At 43.1% G+C, this 24,592-nt stretch overlaps 1 protein-coding gene across 1 annotated transcript in view; it reads right to left on the reverse strand.

Moving 5' to 3' along the window:
• The window catches only part of MYO3A (myosin IIIA), a 102,419-nt gene that overhangs the window by 48,039 nt on the left and 29,788 nt on the right, over positions 1-24,592 (reverse strand). Inside the window, exons 6-16 of the mRNA XM_083467358.1 lie at positions 19,591-19,667; positions 17,045-17,190; positions 15,334-15,399; positions 12,805-12,960; positions 6,669-6,768; positions 5,065-5,181; positions 4,340-4,444; positions 4,166-4,249; positions 3,429-3,631; positions 2,420-2,518; positions 2,169-2,283 (exon numbers count right to left, since the gene is read on the reverse strand). Coding sequence (XP_083323484.1) covers positions 2,169-2,283; positions 2,420-2,518; positions 3,429-3,631; positions 4,166-4,249; positions 4,340-4,444; positions 5,065-5,181; positions 6,669-6,768; positions 12,805-12,960; positions 15,334-15,399; positions 17,045-17,190; positions 19,591-19,667 — 1,268 coding nt within the window. The remainder of the gene's footprint in view (positions 1-2,168; positions 2,284-2,419; positions 2,519-3,428; positions 3,632-4,165; positions 4,250-4,339; positions 4,445-5,064; positions 5,182-6,668; positions 6,769-12,804; positions 12,961-15,333; positions 15,400-17,044; positions 17,191-19,590; positions 19,668-24,592) is intronic.

Here is a 24,592-nt window from a genome sequence, read left to right on the forward strand (position 1 = left end):
CACCATGTTACATGTATTGCAGCTAACATCTTTTGTACCCTTTCCTGATCACTTGTAAGGCGTGATTACTTTTATTCCCAACAGCCCTTTTCCTGCATGGTGTGTGTGTGTGTGTGTGTGTGTGTGTGTGTTGCCATGTAACCTTCAGTTTGATTTTAAAGGAGCAAAGGAATATATAGGCTATGTGTTTACAGCACAGGGACCTGCCACTCTGTTAAAAAGGGAGAGATTTTCTGAAATGCTTAGGGGGTTGTTTTGACCATACTGCAATCAAGTTCTGCCCCAGAGCCTTTCTAAACATAGCAGAATCTGGAGGAAACAGAAGTCTAAAGAAGACATTTCTGGGGGCTTCACTTTTTCACGCACTCCCATGTAATTTCCCCCCTTCCTGTGCACCCAGAAAAGCAGAGTGCTGTCAATGGAGAGTCAAAACCTGCTGTAGCTATAGCTCAAATTCCCTCTTAAGGGAGCACAAATTAGACAAGCCAGCCTCTTCTGTTTGGAAACAGGGTACACTGAAACCTAGAAAGAAGACATTAGAGTTCATCCCACTTGTGTGTGCTTCAAGGGCTAATTTTGCCTGATGAAAAGCTTGTTGAAATTACAGTCTTTTGTACTAGCTGGTCCGAAAAAAACAAAGCTGACACTGAACACGATTTCATGGCAGTGTTCACAAATCACAGTAAGGCATTAACTATGCACAAGCAAATTGGACAGGAGTTGCTCCTCCTACTCATGCCAGGACAAAAGAAACCACAAATCCCTGGATTAGCTGCACTTAATGTTGCACGCCACCCCAAACTCTGAGCAGTGCAAGATTCCGGGTGTTCCAGATGCTTACGAAGGGTTTGTATTTCCCTTTGGGAATGAGGCACAGCAGAGACTGTGGTGTCTTTATGAAATAAGGTTTATTTACACACATATACAACCTGAGCCATTGATGGAGGGGTTCACAGCATCAGCACCAAAAGAGGGTCTTGCTTCTCCCATAGCCACATCCTTGGATTCTAGCAGAAATCAGGCCTGGCACTCTCTCTGCCTTTCCAGACTTCTATTGCATCCAGTTTCTAGCTCATATCACTCAACTCTCTGCTTTGTCTTTCCAAATAACAGACAGCTACCCATTTGGCCTCTGGCACAGAGTCACTCTCTTTGTTCTGCTAACAAACCATACTCAGTGGGCATTACCAGGCTGGCTTGGGTATTCCAGCAATTGAATCCATGCTAGATCCAGAAATTAGAAGGAAAGCTCTGACATACAGCCTATCTGTGTGCCCCCCCCAACTCATAGTAATATGAGCTAGGAATTGTAGTTTGTTTTGCTACCAAGCAACCGTGCTCCATAGCCAACTGATTATGGTTTGTTGGAGTGCAGATTCACAACTTAAAGCCACCACCAGCTGCCACCTTTGGGGAAGTACTCTAGAATGGGGTGGTCAAGCTTTTCTGGACCAACAGCTCACTCTTTGGCTAGAAACTGAGGGCTAGAATCAGACATACAGACCCTCCTTCTCAGCTAATCCATGCAGATCAGCTGAGAAGGGGGTGTTACATATCCTCCAACATTTCTCCAGTGAAAATAGAGACATCCCATTCCCTACTGATAATTTTACTATTTATACCCCACACATCTTGCTGGGTTGCCCCAGCTACTCTGGGTGGCTTCCAACGTATATAAAAATGTAATAAAATATCAAACATTTAAAAAACTTCCCTATACATACCCTCCAATGTTTCTCCAGTGAAAATAGGGACATCCTAAGGAAAAGCAGGACATTTTAGGATCTAATCAGAAACCAGGATGGCTTCTCTAAATCAGGGACATCTCGGGGAAAATAGAGACAGTCTGGTGTTATTGCCCTCTCTCTGCTCATCCAACAGCGGATCTGTTGACCGGAGAGGAGGTGATTTGCATTCCCATCAGGGCAATGGGTTTCAGCCACTCTAGCACTGTGTCAGATGTATTCCCCTTCTTTTTGCCACTGCCTCCAAAATTAGTGGCATCTTGGGGGGAGAAATTAGTGTGGGAGTTGGATCAGGCCCCTGAACTGGGAGCGAGACACCCCACTACTCTAGAAATGATTGGCAACCTTCATACGTGCTACTGTCAATCAAGACCTACTTTTCTCTCTCTAAGGTGCCCAAGTTAAAATATCACTGACACTCACCTCCATCGTAAACCCAATCACCTTGAAGCACTGCTCAATTAATTCAAACTGGGATTTGTAGAAGCTATTGTTCATTAAATCTTGTACAGTTCTGAGATGTTCATTTTGTAGATACCTAGAGGGATGATGGGGACAGGGAAAAGAGTAGGAGAAATTGTGAATCCACTCTACATTTCAGAAGGCTCACTCTAGCAAAGGCAGCCCACATATGAATTTATCCTAAAGAATGCAATACAAATGGAATGTTATACCTGGGAGGTTTATTTTCTGGCAATTTGTAATGAGCTAGTTTTTTCTTCTCAGCCAAACCAGCATAGATGTAATAGAAAATATGAAAATTCTTCTCTCCTCTGAAATGGGAAAAACACACACCACACACTCCAATATGGCAATGATTGAAACACAATCAACATTGAAACAGTAACGTCTAATTTCTTATTGCCTTTTACTATTATAAAATTTATTTTATTCAAAATGTTTTCCCACTGCCTTTCAGGGCAACAAGCCCTCCCAAAACAGCTTACAGTAGAATCGCAACAGTTAACAAATGCAATAAATGGTAATAGTAATCATAGAAGTAGCTTAGCCCAACTCAGGGGAATGCGAAATCATGATTCCCAGTCCACTGTTAATGTTTAACCCAAATAAATCAATGTATTGGTCATCATAATGTTTACACAGAGCTTAGATCAGGCTTCCTCAAACTCAGCCTTCCAGATGTTTTGAAACTACAATTCCCATCATCACTGACCACTGGTCCTGCTAGCTAGGGATCATGGGAATTGTGGGCCAAAAACATCTGGAGGGCCACGTTTGAGGAAGCCTGGCTTAGATGTAAAGGCCCAAGCTACATGGGCACTAGCCAACATAAAATGCAAACAACAGCAACAACAACAATAATAACAACAACAACACACTTCAGGTTATGCACAATGCAGTTTCAGAGGCAACATCCAAGGTGTCTGATTGGGCTAGTCCAGGCACCCTCAAACTCGGCCCTCCAGATGTTTTGGGACTACAACTCCCATCATCCCTAGCTGACAGGACCAGTGGTCAGGGATGGTGGGAACTGTAGTCCCAAAACATCTGGAGGGCCGAGTTTGCCTATGCCTGCTAGACTTTACAGTGCCTGGGCTAGGCAGATGGAGTCCCACCCCAATGACATGTAGGCTGTACCACCCTTAGAGTTTGTTTGAACCAAGCATCCCTCTCTCTTTCCCACAGCCAGAAAAGCACCCCCTTTGTTTTCCTTTTACTTACACAGCTTGATGTATGACTCTTGATTTTTCTAGGAGGTATTCTGAAATCAGAGCACTTACAACAGTTCCACTGGAAGTGAACTTCATTTCTAGGTATTTCCCAAATCTGCTGGAATTATCATTAATAATAGTGCCCGCATTTCCAAAAGCCTCCAGGAGATTGTTGACTTGGAGAATTTTTTCTTGAAGTGTCCTGTTATTAGCCTAGATATTCCAAAATATTAGCCTAGTTATTCCAAAATAACAACAACAATAAGGAAAATGCACAGAACTTTAAAACACAAACGTAATTTTTCAGAGCAGTGACGGAATAGTACTCCTTTCCTCTGTGGGGTTATTGGAATCCTCCTTATCTGGGGATGTCCACCATCAATAACTAGCAGAAAGTAAAGGCTAGTTCACCTATTAGTCCCTTAACTAGGGGAACATATTTATTTGAACCACTCTCCATCCTGTTGGGGATTTGATCATGTCTAAGGGTGCAAAAGAAAGATGTGGCAAGGCTTTATTTACAAGTTGGTGGCTGAGCTGGCATGGTGCAGGATGGCAGAAGGCAAAGACCAGGCATAGGCAAACTCTGGCCCTCCAGATGTTTTGAGACTACAATTTCCATCATCCCTGACCACTGGGCCCTGTTAGCTAGGGATGATGGGAATTGTGGTTCCAAAACATCCGGAGGGCTGGAGTTTGCCTATGCCTGGCAAAGACATAAATAAAGAGGTCTAGGATATGTCTTACCCTTCCAAGGACAGTCAACTGCTGAACCAGAAGATGGGCACTTTGTGTCTTCCCTGCTCCACTTTCTCCAGATATGACAATACACTGAAGGCAAGAGTGGAAGAGCACATGCTATAACCGGCTATCTTCACAACCCAGAGGGGTATATCAAACCTGGCCCACCATTACCACTACCTGATCAGAGCTGAATGTGACCATGGACTGGTATGCGATATCAGCCACAGCAAAGATGTGAGGAGGGTTGGCAGTCCGTTTGGCCCCAATGTACAGTTTGGAATGCTGAAAAGTTAAAAGAGAAATGCTATGTACTCCTCTGTTTTAGACTATCATCTTGTGCCACTGGCCTCATGAGACTGACTGAGAAGTGATGTTGCCAAAATTTATAATTACCTGGTTCGGAATACAGTGGTACCTCGGGTTACATACGCTTCAGGTTACATACGCTTCAGGTTACAGACTCCGCTAACGCAGAAATAGTGCTTCAGGTTAAGAACTTTGCTTCAGGATGAGAACAGAAATCATGCTCCAGCGGCGCGGCGGCAGCAGGAGGCCCCAATAGCTAAAGTGGTGCTTCAGGTTAAGAACGGACCTCTGGAACGAATTAAGTACTTAACCTGAGGTACCACTGTACTCATTTGCTTAGCTCTGAATGCTCAGAGGCAATATTCCACTCAGTGTTCTCTTCCAACTCAGAGTGAGAAATGAGACTTTGCACAACTTCTTCCCTTGTGACCTGTCTTTAGTCCAAGCATCGGACATCAATCACTTCTCCGACAGATCTAAGCAAACAGCTCCAGAGAGGTATTTGAAAGCTCCAGGGTCATGTGCTCAAGCCCAGTGATGTTACCAAGGGGTGGATGTGTGCAATCACTCAAAATTGCAAGATTTTATTTTCCTACCTGTGTAGCGTAAAGGTCTAAGTTCCGAAAAGGATTGACTGCAATGAGAATGTCCCCCACGTAGGTGTAGATCTGATTCTTGGCGTAGCTCTTTTGCAGTTGCTCTGTTACTGTATTCTGTTGGGGGGGGGGGAGGACAGAGAAGGACATGTCTATTGATGTCTGGTTTTGAAAATTTATTCAAAGGAATTGAGAACCAGGACTTTGGAGCATCTTGATACTACACAGACATCAGAAACATTTTGGTGTCTTGAGCCATATTGCCAACATGCATAATTGTGTGTTCCCTTACTATGTGCTCATTTACCTTCAGTTCTGTGCATCTGCATTAGTGATTAGTAGCACAAAAATGTATTAGAGCCACAGGAGACCTCCTACTATGTCACACAGTGAGTCCATCCAGTTCAGTATTGTCTGGAATGACTGGCAGCATTTCTCCAGGGTTTCTGATAAGTGACCTTCTCACTCAGCCCTACCTAGAGGTGTTGTGGGTTGAATCTGGGGCCTTTAAAGCATGCAAAGTATATGCTCTGTCCCTGCGTTATGGCCCATCCTAACTGTGTCTGACTAATGCTCTATCTAACTTGTCAACTCTCACTGCCATTAACTTTCCAAGATTCTCCTAATCTGCTGCCTGAGATCTATTTAAAATTAAATGGTGACACCAAGGATTGAACCTGGAACCTTTGGTGTGCGAGGAGTGTACTCTACCACTGAGCTATGGCTCCTTCTACAGAGTCTACTCACTCTCATATAGAATACGCACTTGGGGATCTCTATCATTTCCTCAGTTGCCTTATTTTGTCATTTGCCCCAAGTAAGAAGTAACAGATTGACTCTAATCTAATTTAGCCACTTCAGGTAACATTATGTAGGAGACCCTAACATATCAGGCCACAGTTTGTGGATATACAGCACTTGTGTTGGCCTTGTGTTGCCCATGATTTTACCTTTAAGCTCATCATCCACCATGTTTTTATACCTGCCTTGCAAAATTCACACAAGACCGGAGAGGAGAGGAGAATTTTGCTACTTCTTTCTCTCATTAGCTACACACGCTATCACATTTAATGACTTTTGCCTTTTGGCAAAAAAACAACTTCTTAGCATATGGCTCATCATAGTGCAAATAAATGTTTGGATGAGAACCTAACACCTTAGATTAATTGCATCCATTAGTTCAGCTCCTGTGCCATTAATTGGCTAATGTTGGCAAAGCTGTTTCAAAAGTATAAAACACTCTAGAAATCGACTAATAATGACGAACCACTGGCTTGGTGAGTATCAAAATCAGAGGCTAACAGCATTTCCAGGTGGTAGGATTGATTCTTTAAGGCTCTCCAAATGTTGTTGTACTCCAGATCCTATTAACCCCAACCAGCATGCCCAATGGTCAGGAACATCGGGAACTATAGCCCAATAACACCTGGTCCTATAGTCCACTGACCCCCATGAGGGAAATAAAACCCCATCCAGAAATTTAAACCACAGATTGTCCTATCACAGAAGACTATTACCCAGGGTGGGTGCCTGTTCTCAGCATGCAGCTTTCCCAATCTACAAAATCCCCTAGCATTTTTTTCTTTATAAAAAAAATGTCTTACCTCATCTAGTACTTCCAAGGTTGCCAGATCATCTACATCTTCCTGGTTGGTAACTGGAGACCTACTGTAATTCCCTTTCTTAGTATGAATACGCTCAAATCTGTTCAAGAAAACAAAAACATGGAAGGATGCTTCTACTTGCAAAGAAAAATGCAGGAAGAACAGTTGTGACATTAGCAGTAACCCTGTTCACACCTTCTGCTCATGTTTAGAACCAACCCAATGAGTTGAGGGGAATAGGGGTAATGTTGCTAAGCTTTGTCCCCATCGCCATCTCTCTTTACAGGCTGAAGGGTGTGAAACAGGGGCCCTACTGAAGAAGAAGAAGAGTTTGGATTTGATATCCCGCCTTTCACTCCCTTTAAGGAGTCTCAAAGCTGCTAACATTCTCCTTTCCCTTCCTCCCCCACAACAAACACTCTGTGAGGTGAGTGGGACTAAGAGACTTCAAAGAAGTGTGACTGGCCCAAGGTCACCCAGCAGCTGCATGTAGAGGAGCAGAGACACGAACCCGGTTCACCAGATTACGAGTCTACTGCTCTTAACCACTACACCAAACTGGCTCTCCTGTATTTGTCAAGACTCTTTTTGCCATTCAGATCCCTGATCTTCCACCATAGGAAGCTCTCTACTTCAGATGCTTCCTCTCTAACTTGAGGAGGGTGACAGTAATGGTGACAGTGGGTGGCGCTTATGCACACCATACATTTAAAGCACATTCAAAGCATCTCTGACCCTGAAATACTCCTAGGAATTATAGTTTACCCTTCACAGAGCCACAATTCCCAGCATGTGCACACACATTTCCCCCTGGCCCTGACCTTGGATTCCCAGAACAAGATCTTATGCACATTCTCACAAAGAAGACGAGAAAAGCTCAAAGGTGACATGAGCTGCGGGCACAAAAGCGTCTTTTGATAACGCCCTGCTGTTCAAATGAAAGGTCATGGTACGTTACATGTACATCCATCCTAAGGAACTGAAGGCGGGGGAAAGTATTATGATGAGGCTGCAGGCATTTCAATATGGGCAAGTGATGTTTGGCTTTCACACAAATCTGTAATTTCTGAATCCATTTGCTCAGCAACGCTGTACATGAAGGTCATCTCCTTTCCAACCCCTGTCCTGTCAGCAGGGTGACTTTGATCAAGCAGCTGCCCACAAATGATAGATGCAGGAAGTGACAGCTTATCTTTCCCAGTCTATTCTATTCCCCTCCCCCCCCACACACACATCAGGAAAGGATGTAGACCTTGAGTCAACTTGTCATTTCCCATTCCTAGTGTCAACCATTACACACTGTGATTTTTTTTATTATTAAAAAAAATGGAACCATGCTGGCAAATACATAGAAGTGTTGCTAGAATAATTGCCAATGTGGTATATATCACATTCAGCCCACAGGGTTTAGCAATGGCTGTAGCTGGGCAGAAACAGAAACAAGCCAAGACGCAAGGGGAATCTTCTGTTCCTCCTCTTGCATTTTCCTTCTACCTGGGCTTTCCTCTAAGAACGCCAGTTTCATTCCACCTGCTTCACGTTCACTGATGCTGCTCATACATTCAGCTTTGTAGCACAGTTTCAGAGGGAGTTATTCCTTACTGATTCTTTTATGACTAGCTTTAGAAACCAGCTTCATCATGCAACGTATACAGAAGAGACAGATATGAGAACACAATGTTTTGCCTGCTCTAATGTGAAAGGGCACAGATCCCTCGAGGGGTGTGAATGATGCTGCTTCTCTTCATTTGCCCCCAAAGAGTTGATAAAAATAATTCTCCCATCTGACGTTGGCGGATGGATTTCCAACCTCCCCCCATTCCTGCTTACGGGCACTGTAAACAAAAATATCACTCGTTTCCCCATCTTAATCTGTGGATTTTTATTCTCTGTGTTTGCCACAGACGTTCTGTTCTATAGGCACTTCCAAAGACCTGACAGGTTGATTCATCAAGGCTGTATCGACAACAGAATGACTCAAGACAGTTATTGTTTCTGCTCAGTTTCTCTCCTCCCTGCCACCACCCCCACTTCATCCCTGCCTTTCAATCAAAGCAAAACGAGGCCACTGGAGCTCTTTCAGTTTCAATTGTCAAAATGAATAAAAGTGATCTTTGATGGCTCCAAAAATAGCGTGGAAAATGCCAAATCCTTGGCAATTTGTTGCCATTTGTAAAGTAATTAGGCTGACATTTATCCCATCGGATCCCAGGGCAGTGTGCAAAAGACAAAAACCAAACAACAGTATGATGCTTAACTGTGGGTGGTGTTCACCATGGTTTATTGCTTTAAGAAGTGAAACGATGGCAGTCAGAGTAATCTAAGGCATAGTTTAACTGTGACATAGGTTGCCAACATCCACGGTTAAGCAGCATACTGTTTTGCTTTGATCATTTGCACACACACTGCCCTGGGATCCTACAAGAGGCATAGCAATCTCAAAGTCGTCTTCTTCCTCCTACTCCAGTGGTGACTGAAATCTTGGTATAAGCCCACCCAAATCATTGGGCAGGTGTGGATACAACTACCTACATCTCTTTCATATGGACACATTGTGGGATGATGCAGAATCCATTTGCAACAAGCTTTTATTTTCAGAATGAAACCTGGTCCTCAATAAGCACTTTTTGTGGGAGCTTTGGGGGGGGGGGATATGCAACAGATCTAGATGGTATGTGGACTACATAGAAAAAGCAAGCACTCAGCCTCCATTGATTCTGGAATAAAAAGTCACATGTACACAGTAGTCTTCTCTCAACACATATTTCCCAACATCTATCTGTCACACCCAGCTTCTTTAACACATCAACAAGCAACATGCTTTCTAGATCTTTTCTCTAAAGTTCTCTCTGTAAATCCTGTCCAAATGCTTGCAGGGCTGGTTTATGTGTGTGTGAAAAATCTTTTGTAATGAAACCTAATTGGATCAGCTACAAAAACAACAACAAAAAACCCCAAAGCAGAAGCATCACTACAATCCTTCTTGGACTGGCAAACACAAAATGGGCAGATGAGACAACAGAAGACAAGCTGATCTTGCCAGATAATGCTTGATGGAATAACCTCCTTGTTTGAGTGTCACTTTTAGTCATCTAATTGCTATGCACTGGAGCATGTTAGGATGAGCAAGGCTGCTTTATATGGGTGAACTGTGGAGGAGGAGTGGGGGAAAAGAGTGTTGTAAAAGCTGAGGGTAGCCTTTTGCGAACATGCTGAAAGTGTCAGAAGATCGCTGATTGTGAACACTGATTTGAATGTGATCAAGGAACATCCCATGGATTATTATGACCTCAAATCAAATACAGGAGAGGGGTGAAGTCAAAATGAAATCTGATTTCATTCATGCGCTGGAACAGTCTTGGACCACAATAAGTGCACTTTAAAAGTGAGTGGACCACACAAAGCACCTTAGAGTAGGGCTGCCATTTCCCCAGACATTACTGGGATTTCAAAGGTGGAATTAATGTCCGGGGGAATTTCTGAAAAATCAGGGGTTTTCTGGCAACTTTGGGGCTCAACAACTTTGGGATTTGTCTGGGGGGGGGATCTCAGAAGCTTTCAGGGTGTCCTGGTTTTCACTTTTTGAAATATGGCAACCGTACCTTAGAGGTAGATATGAGCTTGACACTCAGGAATCAAAGGTCACAGAAATCACCTCTCAAGGGTTGGTTGGTTGTAGCATTGGATATCAAGTAGCAGAGAGCCAATGTCTTCAGAATAATTGGGGAAGGTGCAGGTTTTAGCCCTTATGGCTCTGATGTTAGTCTTCAAAATGTGCAAAATCTGGTTGAGTTCTAGGAGTCTGTTAACCCCCCCCCCAACTCTGTGAGGTAGGCTAGGCTGAGAGGCAGTGACTGGCCCAAGGTCATCTAGCAAACTTCATGGCTGAGTTCTGAACCCTGGTCTCCTGGGTCCTAGTCTGACACTCTAACTACTACCACACCACAATGGCTCTCATTTTGGGCTTTCATTTGGGGCACCTATACCTTTGCATTTCATTCAGTGCAGGTTGCATTCAAAATACACATTCAGTCTTTACTACTTGTATGTTTTTTAAAGGGACAAGTGACCACTTTATCTGAACTGGAATGCTGTAGGAGGAGAAAATGAAGGAAAGGCTGCCATGAAGTTATTGGCTACCTGGCTTGTCAGTCAGAACTGGGGCAGAAGGTAGCTGCTTGGAGGAGGGACCTTGAAGTGCATGATTTGCAGGCAAAAGATCCCTGGTTCAGTCCTTTATATTCTCCATGTGGGACTAGAAAAGGAACCCCACTTAAAACCTTCACATCAAGAGCTAGATAGAAGATGGATAATACTGATGGACCAATGGTTTGACTCTACACAAGCCAGCCTTGCATGATCAATCTGAGAAGAGGAGGGAAGATTATTTTGATTATCCCCAGTTTTGTCACTGGCAACATTAAATAGCAACACTTAAGCAACTGTGTTCTACACAGTGTTCACAATTTAAGTATTTAGATTTGCAGCTTGCATCAACTCATACATCTAATTTGATTTCTTGGCTTTGAAGTTCAGGCTCTCTCCTTAGTACCATGCACTGAATTTGTTCTTGGTCATTGGGACTTTATTCCTGCAAGAGCTTGTCGTTTCTTGGTTAAAAGAGTTTTTCAAAATGCTAAGGGTAATTATATTCATTTGCAGGGGGGCGGGGGGGCAGTGCATCCTTATAAGATAAATTGCAGACTATAAAAAGAACAAAATAAATCCTCAGATCTCACTGGAAGATTGCAAAAACAAAACAAAACACAAACCAAAAAACATTAAGCCACCAAAAATATCAATAAGAAGAAACGCAACTGATCTTAATCAGATTTCTCTATACAGCTCATTTGATGTGGGAAAAAGGAGACATTAACAATTGAGACTGTTAAAATAGCACCGCCTTTTATGTTCTATGTGCTATTTGATCCCCTTCAAAAAAACCTATTATCTGTTACCTTGAAGCAGAGTAGAAATATATCAATATTCACCAATGACTAAGTCTCACATTCAGAACATTACTTTGATGAACTTGTTTCAGAATTTCTGAAACAGAGCCAAAACACTTTGGGCAATTTCATACAAGGCTCGAAGATTATGAATGCTTCATAATGCATAATTACTTTGCTAAATACTGTTGGAACAAGGATGAAAATATCCCCGTCGAAAAGTGGCATTATTTCTGGCAACACATTTCCTTTCCTTTGCACGTGAAGGAAATGTTTTGCCAGAAATAATGCAACTCCATAGAGGGGGATATTTTGGCCACAGTTATTCATGTGGAAGAGCTTCAGTGGCCTCAAACCTGTGAGAACAGTTAACAGACGTCACAAAGAGTGTATTCCACAGCTGAGCAGATATGTATGGTGGACCACTAAGGATTGCCTGACTGGGATTGTAAGAGCAAGGAGTTCCCAACACCTGGCAAACAGCCACACGTGAGCAGTGGGTTGTATTCAGTTTGGTTAAGTCACATTATGCTTATCTAATATTACATAATCTGTTCAAATCTTAGTTCAAATTCCAGCTTCCTCACTGGTTTACAGAGATGCTTGCTACTTAAGTGGGTTGCATTTATAAAAAATGAGGATGTCGCTTAAAATAAAAATTTGAAGAATAATTTAAATAAATGGTCTTCAAGATCACATTTTCCCCCAGTAGTGATGTATGGAAGTGAGAGCTGGACCATAAAGAAGGCTGATCACTGAATAATTGATGCCTTTGAATTATGGTCCTGGAGGAGACTCTTGAGAGTCCCATGGACTGCAAGAAGATCAAACCTCGCCATTCTTAAGGAAATCAGCCCTGAGTGCTCACTGGAAGGACAGATTGTGAAGCTGAGGCTCCAATACTTTGGCCACCTCATGAGAAGAGAAGACTCCCTGGAAAAGACCCTGATGTTGGGAAAGATGGAGGGCACAAGGAGAAGGGGACGACAGAGGACGAGATGGTTGGACAGTGTTCTTGAAGCTACCAGCATGAGTTTGACCAAACTGCGGGAGGCAGTGGAAGACAGGAGTGCCTGGCATGCTCTGGTCCATGGGGTCATGAAGAGTCAGACATGACTAAACAACTAAACAACAACAAAGACCACATTTTGTTACATGCAGACAGACCCTCCCCCCCAAAAAAGTACCTTGCTTTTTCTGTGATTCCCATTTGCTGGTGAACATCAATGAATTCCATCAGCTGCATCTGCAAGACAGTCTCTTTGCCCTCCACTTGCTTCACAAAGTCATGCTGCAGCAGGTCAGACACTGTTGGGCGTTTCTCATAATCTTTGGTCAAACACCTGCACCATTGGAAAAAGCACAGCTTTTAGGAAATGCGGTTATGTAATAAAAAGACAGATGGTAGCAGAGAACTAGGGAGGAAGCCTGATTTTAAGCAGTGGGACATGGAAGAGTCCTGTGGTTGTAGTGACCTCCCCTATGGGAGCGGGTGGCACTGTGGTCTAAACCATTGAGCCTCTTGGATTTGCTGATCAGAAGGTCAGCGGTTCGAATCTGCATGACGGGGTGAGCTCCCATTGCTCTGTACCAGCTCCTGCCAACCTAGCTGTTCGAAAGCATGCCAGTGCAAGTAGATAAATAGGTACCACTGTGGCAGGAAGGTAAATGGCATTTCCATGTGCTCTGGTTTCCGTCATGGTGTTCCGTTATGCCAGAAGCGGTTTAGTCATGCTGGCCACATGACTCAGAAAGCTGTCTGTGGACAAACACCGGCTCCCTTGGCCTGAAAAGCGAAATGAGCACCGCACCCCATAGTCGCCTTTGACTGGACTCAATCTTCGAGGGGTCCTTTACCTTTACCTTTAGTGACCTCCCCTCCTGGCAACACCATGTTCACCAGCATGGGAACATGGCAGGGTGAGGGGCAGAGGAGCTGTAGCTTAGTGATGTTGACTCCAGACAGCTTTTTATGTCTTCACCTCCCCTTTTAATTGGTGCTTTTATAATGTTGCTGGATTTTTGTGTTTCTTGTCTGTTTTAATCTTGCTATAGGTTTGTGGGGTGGTCAGTCTGGATGATACTCATGGGTGTCCCTTACAAACTTGTGATCCAGTGTAGGGGAAGGTAAAATGTATATGAGGAAACCAGCAAGATTTGTTGAGGTGACAGCCACCTCCATCCTATGATCAGGTTGCACATACATTTAACCACCCTAAAGACACAATACAGTCATACCTTGGTTCTCAAACTTAATCCATTCCGGAAGTCTGATTGACTCCCAAAACCGTTCAGAAACCAAGGCGCAGCTTCCAATTGGCTGCAGGAGCTTCCTGTACTTAATCAGAAGCCACATCGGACATCCAGCTTCTGAAAAACGTTCAAAAACTGGAACACTTACTTCCGGCTTGTCAGCGTTTGGGAGCACAAACGTCCGAGTACCAAGGTGTTCAAGAACCAAGGTATGGTTGTAGTCTCCGCTAACCTACATTCCAAGGAAACAAAATTTTGGGCAAGCGCAGGCACCCCTGAGTCTCTTACCATTCAGAAATTGGAGTGCGCACAACAATATTGCTCTCCTTTTGTACAATGCTCAGAGAGCAATATTCATAAGTTCAATGGGCAAACAAACACACTTTTTGTTTTAAAAAAAAAGGAGGAATATGTTACTGGAATAACATGATTTACCTAGTACCTGTCTCCTCATGCCCTTTTTCGGCAGTTTCTAGGTGTGAGCTTTGTATTCTCTCTGTCACATCCACAACAGAAGTTTGCTAAGGGTGCTGACCTCACAGAGCTACAATTGCCAGCTCTCTTAACAAACTATAATTTCCAGAATTCACCATGATGGTTAGGAGTGCTTTAAGGTGGACGTGACCCCCCAAAAGGTGGTGTAACCCACCAATTCCCTGGGGATTAGTCTCTAGCCAAGTAGGACCAATGGCCTGTCCCGCTCAGTATTGTCCACAATGATTTGCAGTAGCTCTCCAGGATTTCAAACCAGGGATTTCCCCAGCCCTTCCTAGAGATGCGATAGAGTCTGGGAACTTTGGGATGCAAAGCATGTGTTCTACCACAGAGCTACAGCCCCATCTCAGATCTTTGCCTCTACCGATGGTGAAGCCACTGTTATGGCTCTAAAGAGCATTATGTACTCCCAGATATAGTAAAAACAAGAGCATGGTCTGAGGGCCCAAGATGGAGCCACCTTGCTAATGTAAATCAGGTCTATGTCTGTCTCGGTAAGAGACCACCTATGAAGCCCATTATGGAACCTCTGTGATGTCTTCAGTTTCATGATGGACGAAAGGTGGGATATAAACGTCCTAAATAAAAATAATAAAGAATGAAACCTATGCTACAAAGACATTGCTTTAAAATTCATAGTTTCTGTATATTGGAAATTGCTCTGCGTTTTCTGAATAGTAGATCCTGTGTAAAAATTACTATGGTTTGCCTAAGCATTAATGGTGCAGCAGCAATAAAATTGCTAGTCCATTTGCAAAGCTAAGCAGGGTCCTACTTGGTTTCAAATTGGATGGGGAACTGTATTGCAGGGGATTGAATTAGATGACCCTCATGGATCCTTCCAACTCTATGGCTATCTGAATATTTTGGATGCTATCTGAATACTGTAAATGTCGCTAGATTGTTTTTAACTGCATGGTGCTCCTTTATGCATTGATTTATTTTTAAATGGCTCCATTGTCACTCACTTGCTGATAAAGTCATTGAATTCAGATGACCATATCTCTGGCTGCCGCAATGTAGGAGGCGGATTTCTGTGGAAGATGACATTAAAATAGGTTTACATGTAGAATTACAATAAGCTCGAATAAATTTTCAACCAAATAGAGTGAGAGACGTCAAGCTGAGTAATGGATTTCTGGAAGAGTCATTAAAAAATACACAGATTTCCTCTAGCTTAAAAGGAGCATTGTTTAGAAAAGTATAATGCACCACTGATTGTCTTAATGTTATAAGTCTTTGGAAAAGGGGGATTTAAAATCTCTATCAAATAAATCAAGAACTGCAGTAATTTTCTAGCATTCAAACAAAATGATACAACTAATGACCTATTCATCATTATTTATGTGTCGTGGCAAGTCCCCTGCAGTCCTAAAGGCAGTAGGCTTTACAATTCTTTGGTTTGCTAACACTGTCATGAAATTCAGTTGGATTAAATATCCTCTTGGAGTTCACTCCAGCCAATGACAAGAGGCTGAAATGGTTGAACAAGTTAATTTTGTTAAGGAAATGGGTCTGTTAAGTGTCTTCTTTGTTATGTAAGCCAGGGCCAGAGTGTTGCCACAGAAACTAAATGGTTGGAGACAATTCTGGAAGGTGAACAAAAGAGTCCATGTGTTTTCTATCATCCTCCCCTGGCTGGAGTGATGCTATCATAGTGTCTATATGTGTTTGAGAGAGAACAACAGACTTGCAGTCATGGAACTGGGTCTGAAAGAGACACAGAGAGGCTGATCTGCTCTCTGTGAGAATCCAGTGTTATAGCACAGGGTGGGGTGGGGGGCACAGAGAAGCTTAATAGGGAAGTGGGATCTGTTGGAGAGTTGATGCTGTGAATCTTTGATCTTATGATCAGCCTGAATATATGTGTAAACAGGCAGCCCTGTTTAGGGAAGCTTTTAATGTTTCATGTATCATAGTATTTTAATATTCTTTTGGAAGCCGCCCAGAGTGGCTGGGGAAACCCAGCCAGATGGGCGGGGTATAAATAATAAATTATTATTATTATTATTATTAAATAAAATCACAAAAATGTCGTAAGACTCTGGTGACGTTCATTCCTAGGAAACCAACTCAGGGTACATACAGGGACTCTGTGAAACCTCTCATTAATGGGGGTACACATAAAAAAAAATATTGTCAGGATTACTTCTAATTCCATTAGGATCATAATCCACCTATTGGTCAATTGCATGACCCATGAAGAATTCTTTAACATCTAAGAAACAGGTACATATCTGGCATCACCACATGGGCCTGCCTCTGCTAGGCCAGATGTATATGGACTTCAACTCCCATCATCCCTGATTAGTAGCCATGTTGGTCCTACCACATTGGCTGCTGCTAGTTTAAATGGTTAAAATGGCACCCAGCACTATATTTATGCATATATCTACTTGCTGCCAAAGTAAGTATTTATTCATGCCTTCCCAAAACAGGTTAAGTTCTAGAGTCTAACATCTCTTGGCTAGAAAGTTCCATGCAGGACCCACTGAGCTCAGTTCCCCCCCCCTCCAATTAAAATTGAGGGAAGAAGTAGACAACGCTACCATAAGAGACTGCCATTGTGTGGATGAAATCACTGAATACATTTTACAGAACTGTTATCCCTCCCCCTCCACCCGCCCCATTGTGGTCAGGTAGCCTGCCCAATGAAAGATATGTGAAATAAGATGGTACCTTGGTATTTTGAACAGAGCTCTCATAGGATGCAAATCAGCCAGTGGTGGATCTCCATCGCCTAACTCTATAGCGGTGATCCCAAGCGACCAGGCGTCACATCTGGCATCATAGGAACTATCCAGCTGCTGCTCACATGCAATTACCTGTTAAGATATAAAATTAAATAACAGCATCTGAACCGGAGGTGCTGCCAGACAGGCATTTCACAACCATCTTGCTTGCATCTGAAACACATTACTAAGCCTTTTCAGCAGAGCTGTGAGACAGGCCATAATTACAGGCTTTTTGCCTTATGAAGTGGACGTATTCTGAGGAGGCAAGTATTTAAGCTGCTTTTTGGCCTTCCACACTGCCTGCCAGAGAATGACAGTTGTGAGACCAAAGCACCTCAAACCGTGACTCTTGTATGGCAATAATACGCAGAGGGTGGAGGGAAGTGCTCATCCATGTTTCCGCAGCTGTCGCCGTGGCAACAAAATGTCTGCCTCAGCAACTAGCTTAGCCTCCCCTTTAAAAAGGGAATGGAATATTACTTCCTTCTAGGATGGATTAGTAAAATCCAGGACCAGGTGAAGTCCTTGATACTGGATCCAAAAACAACTACTGCCTTGAACTACAGCTGTAGCAAATAACTGAGGAGGTCTTAGCAAGGCACTGACCTCATAAGCTTTGGAGTGGCAAAATGGCCTCTTCATCACGTTCGAAGGATGAGGCGCAATCAGGCTTATTCCATAAAAGTTACCTCTGCCTGGGCAGGTTTCTGGGTCCTCGTTCTACACTAGGCCTAAACAACTTCAGAATCTCTAAATGAAATACAGTGGTACCTCGGGTTACATACGCTTCAGGTTACATACGCTTCAGGTTACAGACTCCGCTAACCCAGAAATATTATCTCAGGTTAAGAACTTTGCTTCAGGATAAGAACAGAAATCGTGCTCCAGTGGTGTGGCGGCAGCAGGAGGCCCCATTAGCTAAAGTGCTGCTTCAGGTTAAGAACAGTTTCAGGTTAAGTATGGACCTCTGGAACGAATTAAGTACTTAACCTGAGGTACCACTGTACACCAAAGTTCAAAGAAGTTCTGTATTTACCTGCCTGGTACTGCAGAGGGAGTGTGGTGGTCAAGTGCATGGCAGACCATGGGACATGGCTGGGGGAGGAGTGGTTTAGCTTTAAAAGAGTATTGTGCAGATTTATGGAAGATATCAACAGGCACACCAACTCTAGGGGGAAGTTCAAAGGCACCTCAGCTCCCTCAATATTTGTTGTAAAGGGAGCCAGCCCTTTAATGGGTACATGTGATGTCACATGTGCATGTGACGTGTGCTGGGCCCCCTCAATCTTGGGGGCAACCTAGTACCACTGGCTGCCAATAGCTACTAGCCCAGAGACTGTTATTCCTCTACCGTCAGAGGAAGTATACCTCTGAATGCTAGTTGCTGGGAATCACAACTAGGGAGAGTGATGTTGTGTTCAGATTCTCCTTGCAGATTTCCCATAGGCATCTGCATAGGCCCTGTGAGAACAAGATGCAGGACTAGATAGAGCTTTGGCCTGCTCTTACAGTCTTTTGTTGGTAGGTCATGTTGTGTTGCCGTCCCCAGAGCGGCAGTCCTTTTGTTGACATTCCATTGTGATCCATAAAGGAGCCCAATTTCATGAAATGCATTATTATTTCAACCCCTCAGTGACCCAAGTACCAGTCGGATAACAGAAACTAACAAACCTCTGCATTCCCCCCCGCGCCCGAGTTTCAGCCCCAGCAAAAAATGAGCAAGAGAAATGAACAGCGTGTTGGTTTGTTGCCTCTTTTGACTATACATTTTATCACACATTGTCCTTCTCTGAAATCCCCTGGGATACTCCGTTAAACATTTGGTTTGGTGGCTGAATATTGGGAGAGGGAAAGAATACATTTGGTTTTCCAGGTCTTATTTAATTTTTCCTCGAGGAAATTTACGCAGAGAAAATGTCATGCATCGAGTGAGCTGAAGAGGCAACTGAACATATTAATAAGGCTGCAGGCACACACCATACATTTAATGTTCATTACTTCCCCCAAAGAAACATGGGAACTGTAGTTTGTTAAGGGTGCTTGGATCTGTAGCCCTGTGAGAGGTCAACCAAAACTTCTAGGAAACTTAGGGTGTGGAATTCATGTGTTTTAAATATGTGGTGTGTATGCAGCCTCAACACTTATTATGTATGAAACCTGACAGGATTATATAGATTTCTGCGATAAACCTATCAACACCAATTTAAACATGAATGAAGTTAACTTCACTGCCAGGGATTTATTTTACTGGACCCAAATGAATAATGCCAAAACATGAGCTTGGCTGCGTTCTGTTTGTTTTAATAGTCTTAACACAGATCAAATGCAACCACCCCCCACCCCCCAAGATGGAATAGTGTCAGAACAGAGAGAGCTAGAAACTTGGGATGGGTATAGCAAAGGATTTAGAAAGTGATAGATTAAAAAAAGAGAGAGAGAAACACATACAGACACAACCCCATAGGAGGAGTTAATAATATTTCATCTAACCTCAGGAGCCATCCAAAAAGGAGTTCCCACAGATGTATTCCGACGGAGACGACTGCTGGTCAGCTGGGCTGATACACCTAAAGGGAACAAGCAGATGGATGCAGTTGACACATCTATGCTTAATGAATTCTATGCAGAGAGTATCACATCTATTGTTCTCATAATTTTGTTCCAACATGGCGTTTCTCATTCAAAAGCTTAGCAGCATTTTTTCAGCTCTCTGCCAACAAGCAAGCAAGAAGGCTGGTAAATATCGCATGCCCTGCTTTCGCCACCCACCCTGAGTTTCATTCACTGCCAACGGCTTGAAAGGGGTTTGAATTTAGTTCTAAATTCGGGTTTTTACAAGCAATCTGACAGCACATTTTTTGAGACCGATGATTACAGTATTTCTGTCTCCTATTCTTAGTGGGGGGAAACCACAACGGGCATTTGAGCAAGTCAAACTCACTCTTTCATTTAAGGCATACTTTTAGAAAAAGAAAAAGAAATACATTAGCGATACTCAGTGTGTTTTTTTCTAAAGAAAGAATGTTTAGGGGTACTCTCATTTTCCTACTCATATTGAAATACTGTCCCTCAATGAAGCCAAACTTAGATTCACAAAATGTTTAGGGGTATGAGTACCCCTGCATCCCCTCAGAAAAAAAAAGCACTGGCGTTACTCTTTTAAAGCCAGCACCAGGAGTGAAAGAAAAAGCAAACCTCAGCTACATTAATAGTTTGTGCATTCATTTCATTTCATCCTCAGGAAACATCTGAATTGCATGCATCCTTCTGCTAAAAGCACGATTAGTCGTAAAAAATAAAAATAAAAAAGCCAAGATGCATGAAAACTGCACTGAGCAAGGTTGCTCAATGACTCCTAGCACATTTCTGCTAGGATGCAATGACAGGTTGAAACACATCTAAATGTGTACACCATTGAAAATCCGCTCACATGGAACACAAACTGTTGTTAAGACCTACACTCTAACCTGCACAAATGGTTTTAAAACTTTTGACTTTCAGGGGATTTGTGCCCCATTGATTTCTCATGCAATAACACAAATAAACCTAGTTTAACGGCTTAAAACCAAACAGGAGAGAGACCGATGCGTAAACAAGAAAAATAAAAATAGTAGCCTGCAAGGCTAAAAATATCTCCTTTCTACAAAGGTTTGCTACAATTAACTTACTTGTGGCAGTTAAACCTATTTTTTGCTGCAGCCGCCTTCCCAGAAAGGGTCACGAGGGACACAGAAACAGTCAAAGAACCAGCGTGGCTACTGCCACACCTACACACTCCTATTTTTACCATTCTTAAGCTTCAGAGAAAAGTTTTCTAAGAATGTTGGAGCAGTGGCAAAGAAGGCAAGCAAGAGTTATTCAAACATCTCTGCTAGGAGACCAGCTGCTGCTTTTGCTCCTTCTCAAATGTCACCAAACATCAGGCTGCAAAGCAGAGGGAGAGAAGATGTTCTCCAGTCATAGAACCACAGAGTTGGAAGGGATCCTGAGCATCATCTTGAAATGCAGGAAGATGCAGCTGTCCTATACGGGGATCAGACCTGCAAGCTTGGCATTATGAGCACCACACTGTAACCAATTGAGCTATCCAGGCATCACTGTGCAGCCACCATTCCATCAGGCTACCTGAACTGACCCCCTCCCAGCTGGTTGTTATAAGAACTGTCACTTTAAGAAACTGGGGCCACAACTTCTCCCCTCCCCCCACACTTTCTTGGTCATGTCTTTTAGATTGTACATGCCTGAGGACAGGGATTATCATAGTGCTGCTCTGGGAGCTTTTTCAGCTAAAGCATGGGATTCCCTCACCCTTTAAATGTACAGTATTCAGATAAATACCATATTTTTCGCTCTATAACACGCACCCGACCATAACACGCACATAGTTTTTAGAGGAGGAAAACAAGAAAAAAAATATTCTAAACGAAACAGTGGATGTATGATTTTTGTGGTTCATGCTGTGGCCACAGACATGTGATCTGACGGTGAGTTTGGGGTAGCCCAATGCAAAAATCCTGAGGATCCATGTGGATCCATGCTTTGTAACCACGTTTTAAGTGGGGAGGGAGGGAAAAGCACTCAAGGGACAAGGAACAGGCATGGGGTGGGTGGAGAAGGATGCTGTTAATAATGCAGAAGAGGGGTATAAGGGGAGAAGGCTCCTCTCCTCTCCCGCTTTGCTCCTTTAAAGCAAGCAGGCTCTGCTTTTCTCCCTCCATCCCCGGCTTAGCGAGCTGAAAAACTTTGCTGCTATGTAGCGAGCTGAGTGGGGAGGAGAGAGGGACAGAGAGCCTACTTGCTTTAAAGGAGCCAACCAGACAGAAGCCGCTTACACGCGTGTAAGCGGCTCCTCTCCCACTTTGCTCCTTTAAAGCAAGCAGGCTCTCTGTCCCTCTCCTCCCCCCCCCCAGCGGCTCTTCTCCCGCTTTGCTGTTTCAAAGCGAGCCACGGAGGAGGGAAGGAAGGGGAACCATGGATCCTCTGCTCATGACTGCAGCAGATCCCCCCCCGCCACCCGTAGGCATTCCCTCCATAACACGCACAGACATTTCCCCTTACTTTCTATGAGGAAAAAAGTGAGTGTTATGGTGCAAAAAATACGGTACATAATGAAAGATGCATAGTGTCATGGAACAGGGAGTGCCACATATGGGGAGTCACTACTAAAAAGTCCCTGTCACACAATCTTGGGAAGTTGGAGACTGTGCTCCATCTGAACTGATATCAGGCCGCAAACACACCATACATTTTAAAAAAGAATCCTGGGAACTGTAGTTTGTTAAGGGTGCTGGGAATTGAAGCTCTGTGAGGATTCTTGGGGGGAAATAATGTGCTTCAGAAGTATGGTGTACCCACAACTAGTCATTCACATTTTGCAAGGGTATTCAGTGACCACTTCCATGCCCTTACAATGGCATTCCTATTGCAAAGGACACAGGGAAGGCAGATCTGAGAGTTTCTTCCAGCTAGATCGCGCCCTCTCCCCATTGCCCTCCCTATCAGTTGCCCTGCCAGGACGATCTTGATAATATTTCATATATTGCAATCACTTGTTGTGATTCTTAAAATGAATTTCAGTGTAACTTATAAACGGCTTTGCCAGAATTTCTGCCTCAAAAGGCGGGATATAAAGGATTGTGATAAATAAACATAATTGGGAAAGGGGAAGGTGCCATCTTTTCCTCGCCTGCTATAGATCACGCTCCTGAATTAATTTCATTCACTTAGGCTTGGCAAAGGCAAAGACATGGACAATCTTGCCTAAGAAGCAACTGAGTTATTTTTTATTATGCTTCTGTTGTCAAATTTGATTACCATAAATTGCCTTGCAGAGGAAAGGGCAAACATAAATCTAACATTAATTTGCAAGAGATGCTCAGTTGAAATCATGGCCCATTCAATTATTCTAAAGTGCCCCAAAAATATTGACAGCGCACGAGGATCTCATATATATATATATATATATATATATATATATATATATATATATGAGCAACACAATGCATGTTTTAAATCTGAATCATGAAAAGTGGCTTTCTGAAAGCTGACTTTTAAATTTATTAGCATTATTCTTAACCTTTTGCTCTTGGCAGCAAGCTGGCATTTCAGTCTGTGTCATCTGCTGAACAATATTTCCTTAAGCGCTTGCCTCTTGCAAAAGGATCGTGATGTTATGCCACACTTGGCCGTACTCTCTTTCAGCACCTTGTCAGCCAGTCAAGAATAAGGCCAGGCTTGCAAGTTTTCTAACAGCAGCTTTTCTGAGGGGAAGGCGGGGAAGAGAGGTCGACATTATTTTTGGAAGAAATCTAAAAATACAGCAGAGAGGCATATGGATCAAAACCACAGTGCAAATCTTTTGCAGATGAAAGGTTTCCCAGAGCTAGACAGTTATGCCAGACTGAGCAACAGAAACTTAATCCAGATAAAACCAAGGAGGTGCTGTGGGTTGTGAGCTTGACTGAGAACAGAGCTATCACTCCTGCAGCTGTATGTTGTTTGGGGAAATGGGTAACACTGATGCCTGGTATTACCACGCAGCATCCTTGGACTCTCCTGAAGATACAGGGCAGCTTTCATTACAATTAGATTTTCTAGAGTCATAGAATTGTAGAGTTGGAAGGGAAGCCAAGGGACATCCAGTCCAACCCTCTGCAAGGCAGGAATCTCAACACGTGGTCACCCATCCAATTTGAAACCGTACTGGACCCTGCTTAGCTTTGCAAAGGTGTTAGCGGTTTTATTGCATGAACTATATACGATATACGATATCTTTATTGTCATTGTCCCATACAGAACAATGAAATTGAAAAACTACATAAAACATTCAAAACCCCTAAAAACTATGAAACCCCATTTTAAAATACACTATACTATACTATAAAAACCCCTAAAAACTCCGAAACCCCATTTTAAAATACACTATACTATACTATACTATACTATACTATACTATACTATACTATACTATACTATAGAATACACTATACTAAAAAATCCACTATACTATAGAGACCCCTTATGCTGCGTTTAGAACCAGAATTGCATTTGCGTAGAAACTCTTTCTCAGGCGGATAGTCCTGGCCTTTATAACCCTATACCTTCTTCCAGAAGACAGAAGCTGAAAGAGATCATTTCCAGGGTGCGTACTATCCTGCGCTATCTCTGCCGCTTTCTTATGGCACCTGACAGCATAGATTTGATCTAAGGTGGGAAGAGTGCACCCAGTTATTCTCTCTGCAGTCTTACAACCCTGTAAGAGTAAGTTGTTTTTGCTGCACCACTCCCCCAACTGCTCAACTTCCTTCCTATAGGCCGCCTCCCCCTCTCCAGTCGTGATTAAACCAACCACCGTTGTATCATCTGCAAACTTAATGATCTTGTTACTGGGGTATTTGGGGGCACAGTCAGCTGTATAGAGTATATATAAAAGCAGGCAGCCAAGCAATGTGCAACAAGGCCCTCTCTGTGATGGCACCAAAGCTGGGGAACT

The sequence above is a fragment of the Podarcis liolepis genome (assembly GCF_965112155.1).
Source record: "Podarcis liolepis genome assembly, chromosome: 12".
Classification (NCBI taxonomy): domain Eukaryota; kingdom Metazoa; phylum Chordata; class Lepidosauria; order Squamata; family Lacertidae; genus Podarcis; species Podarcis liolepis.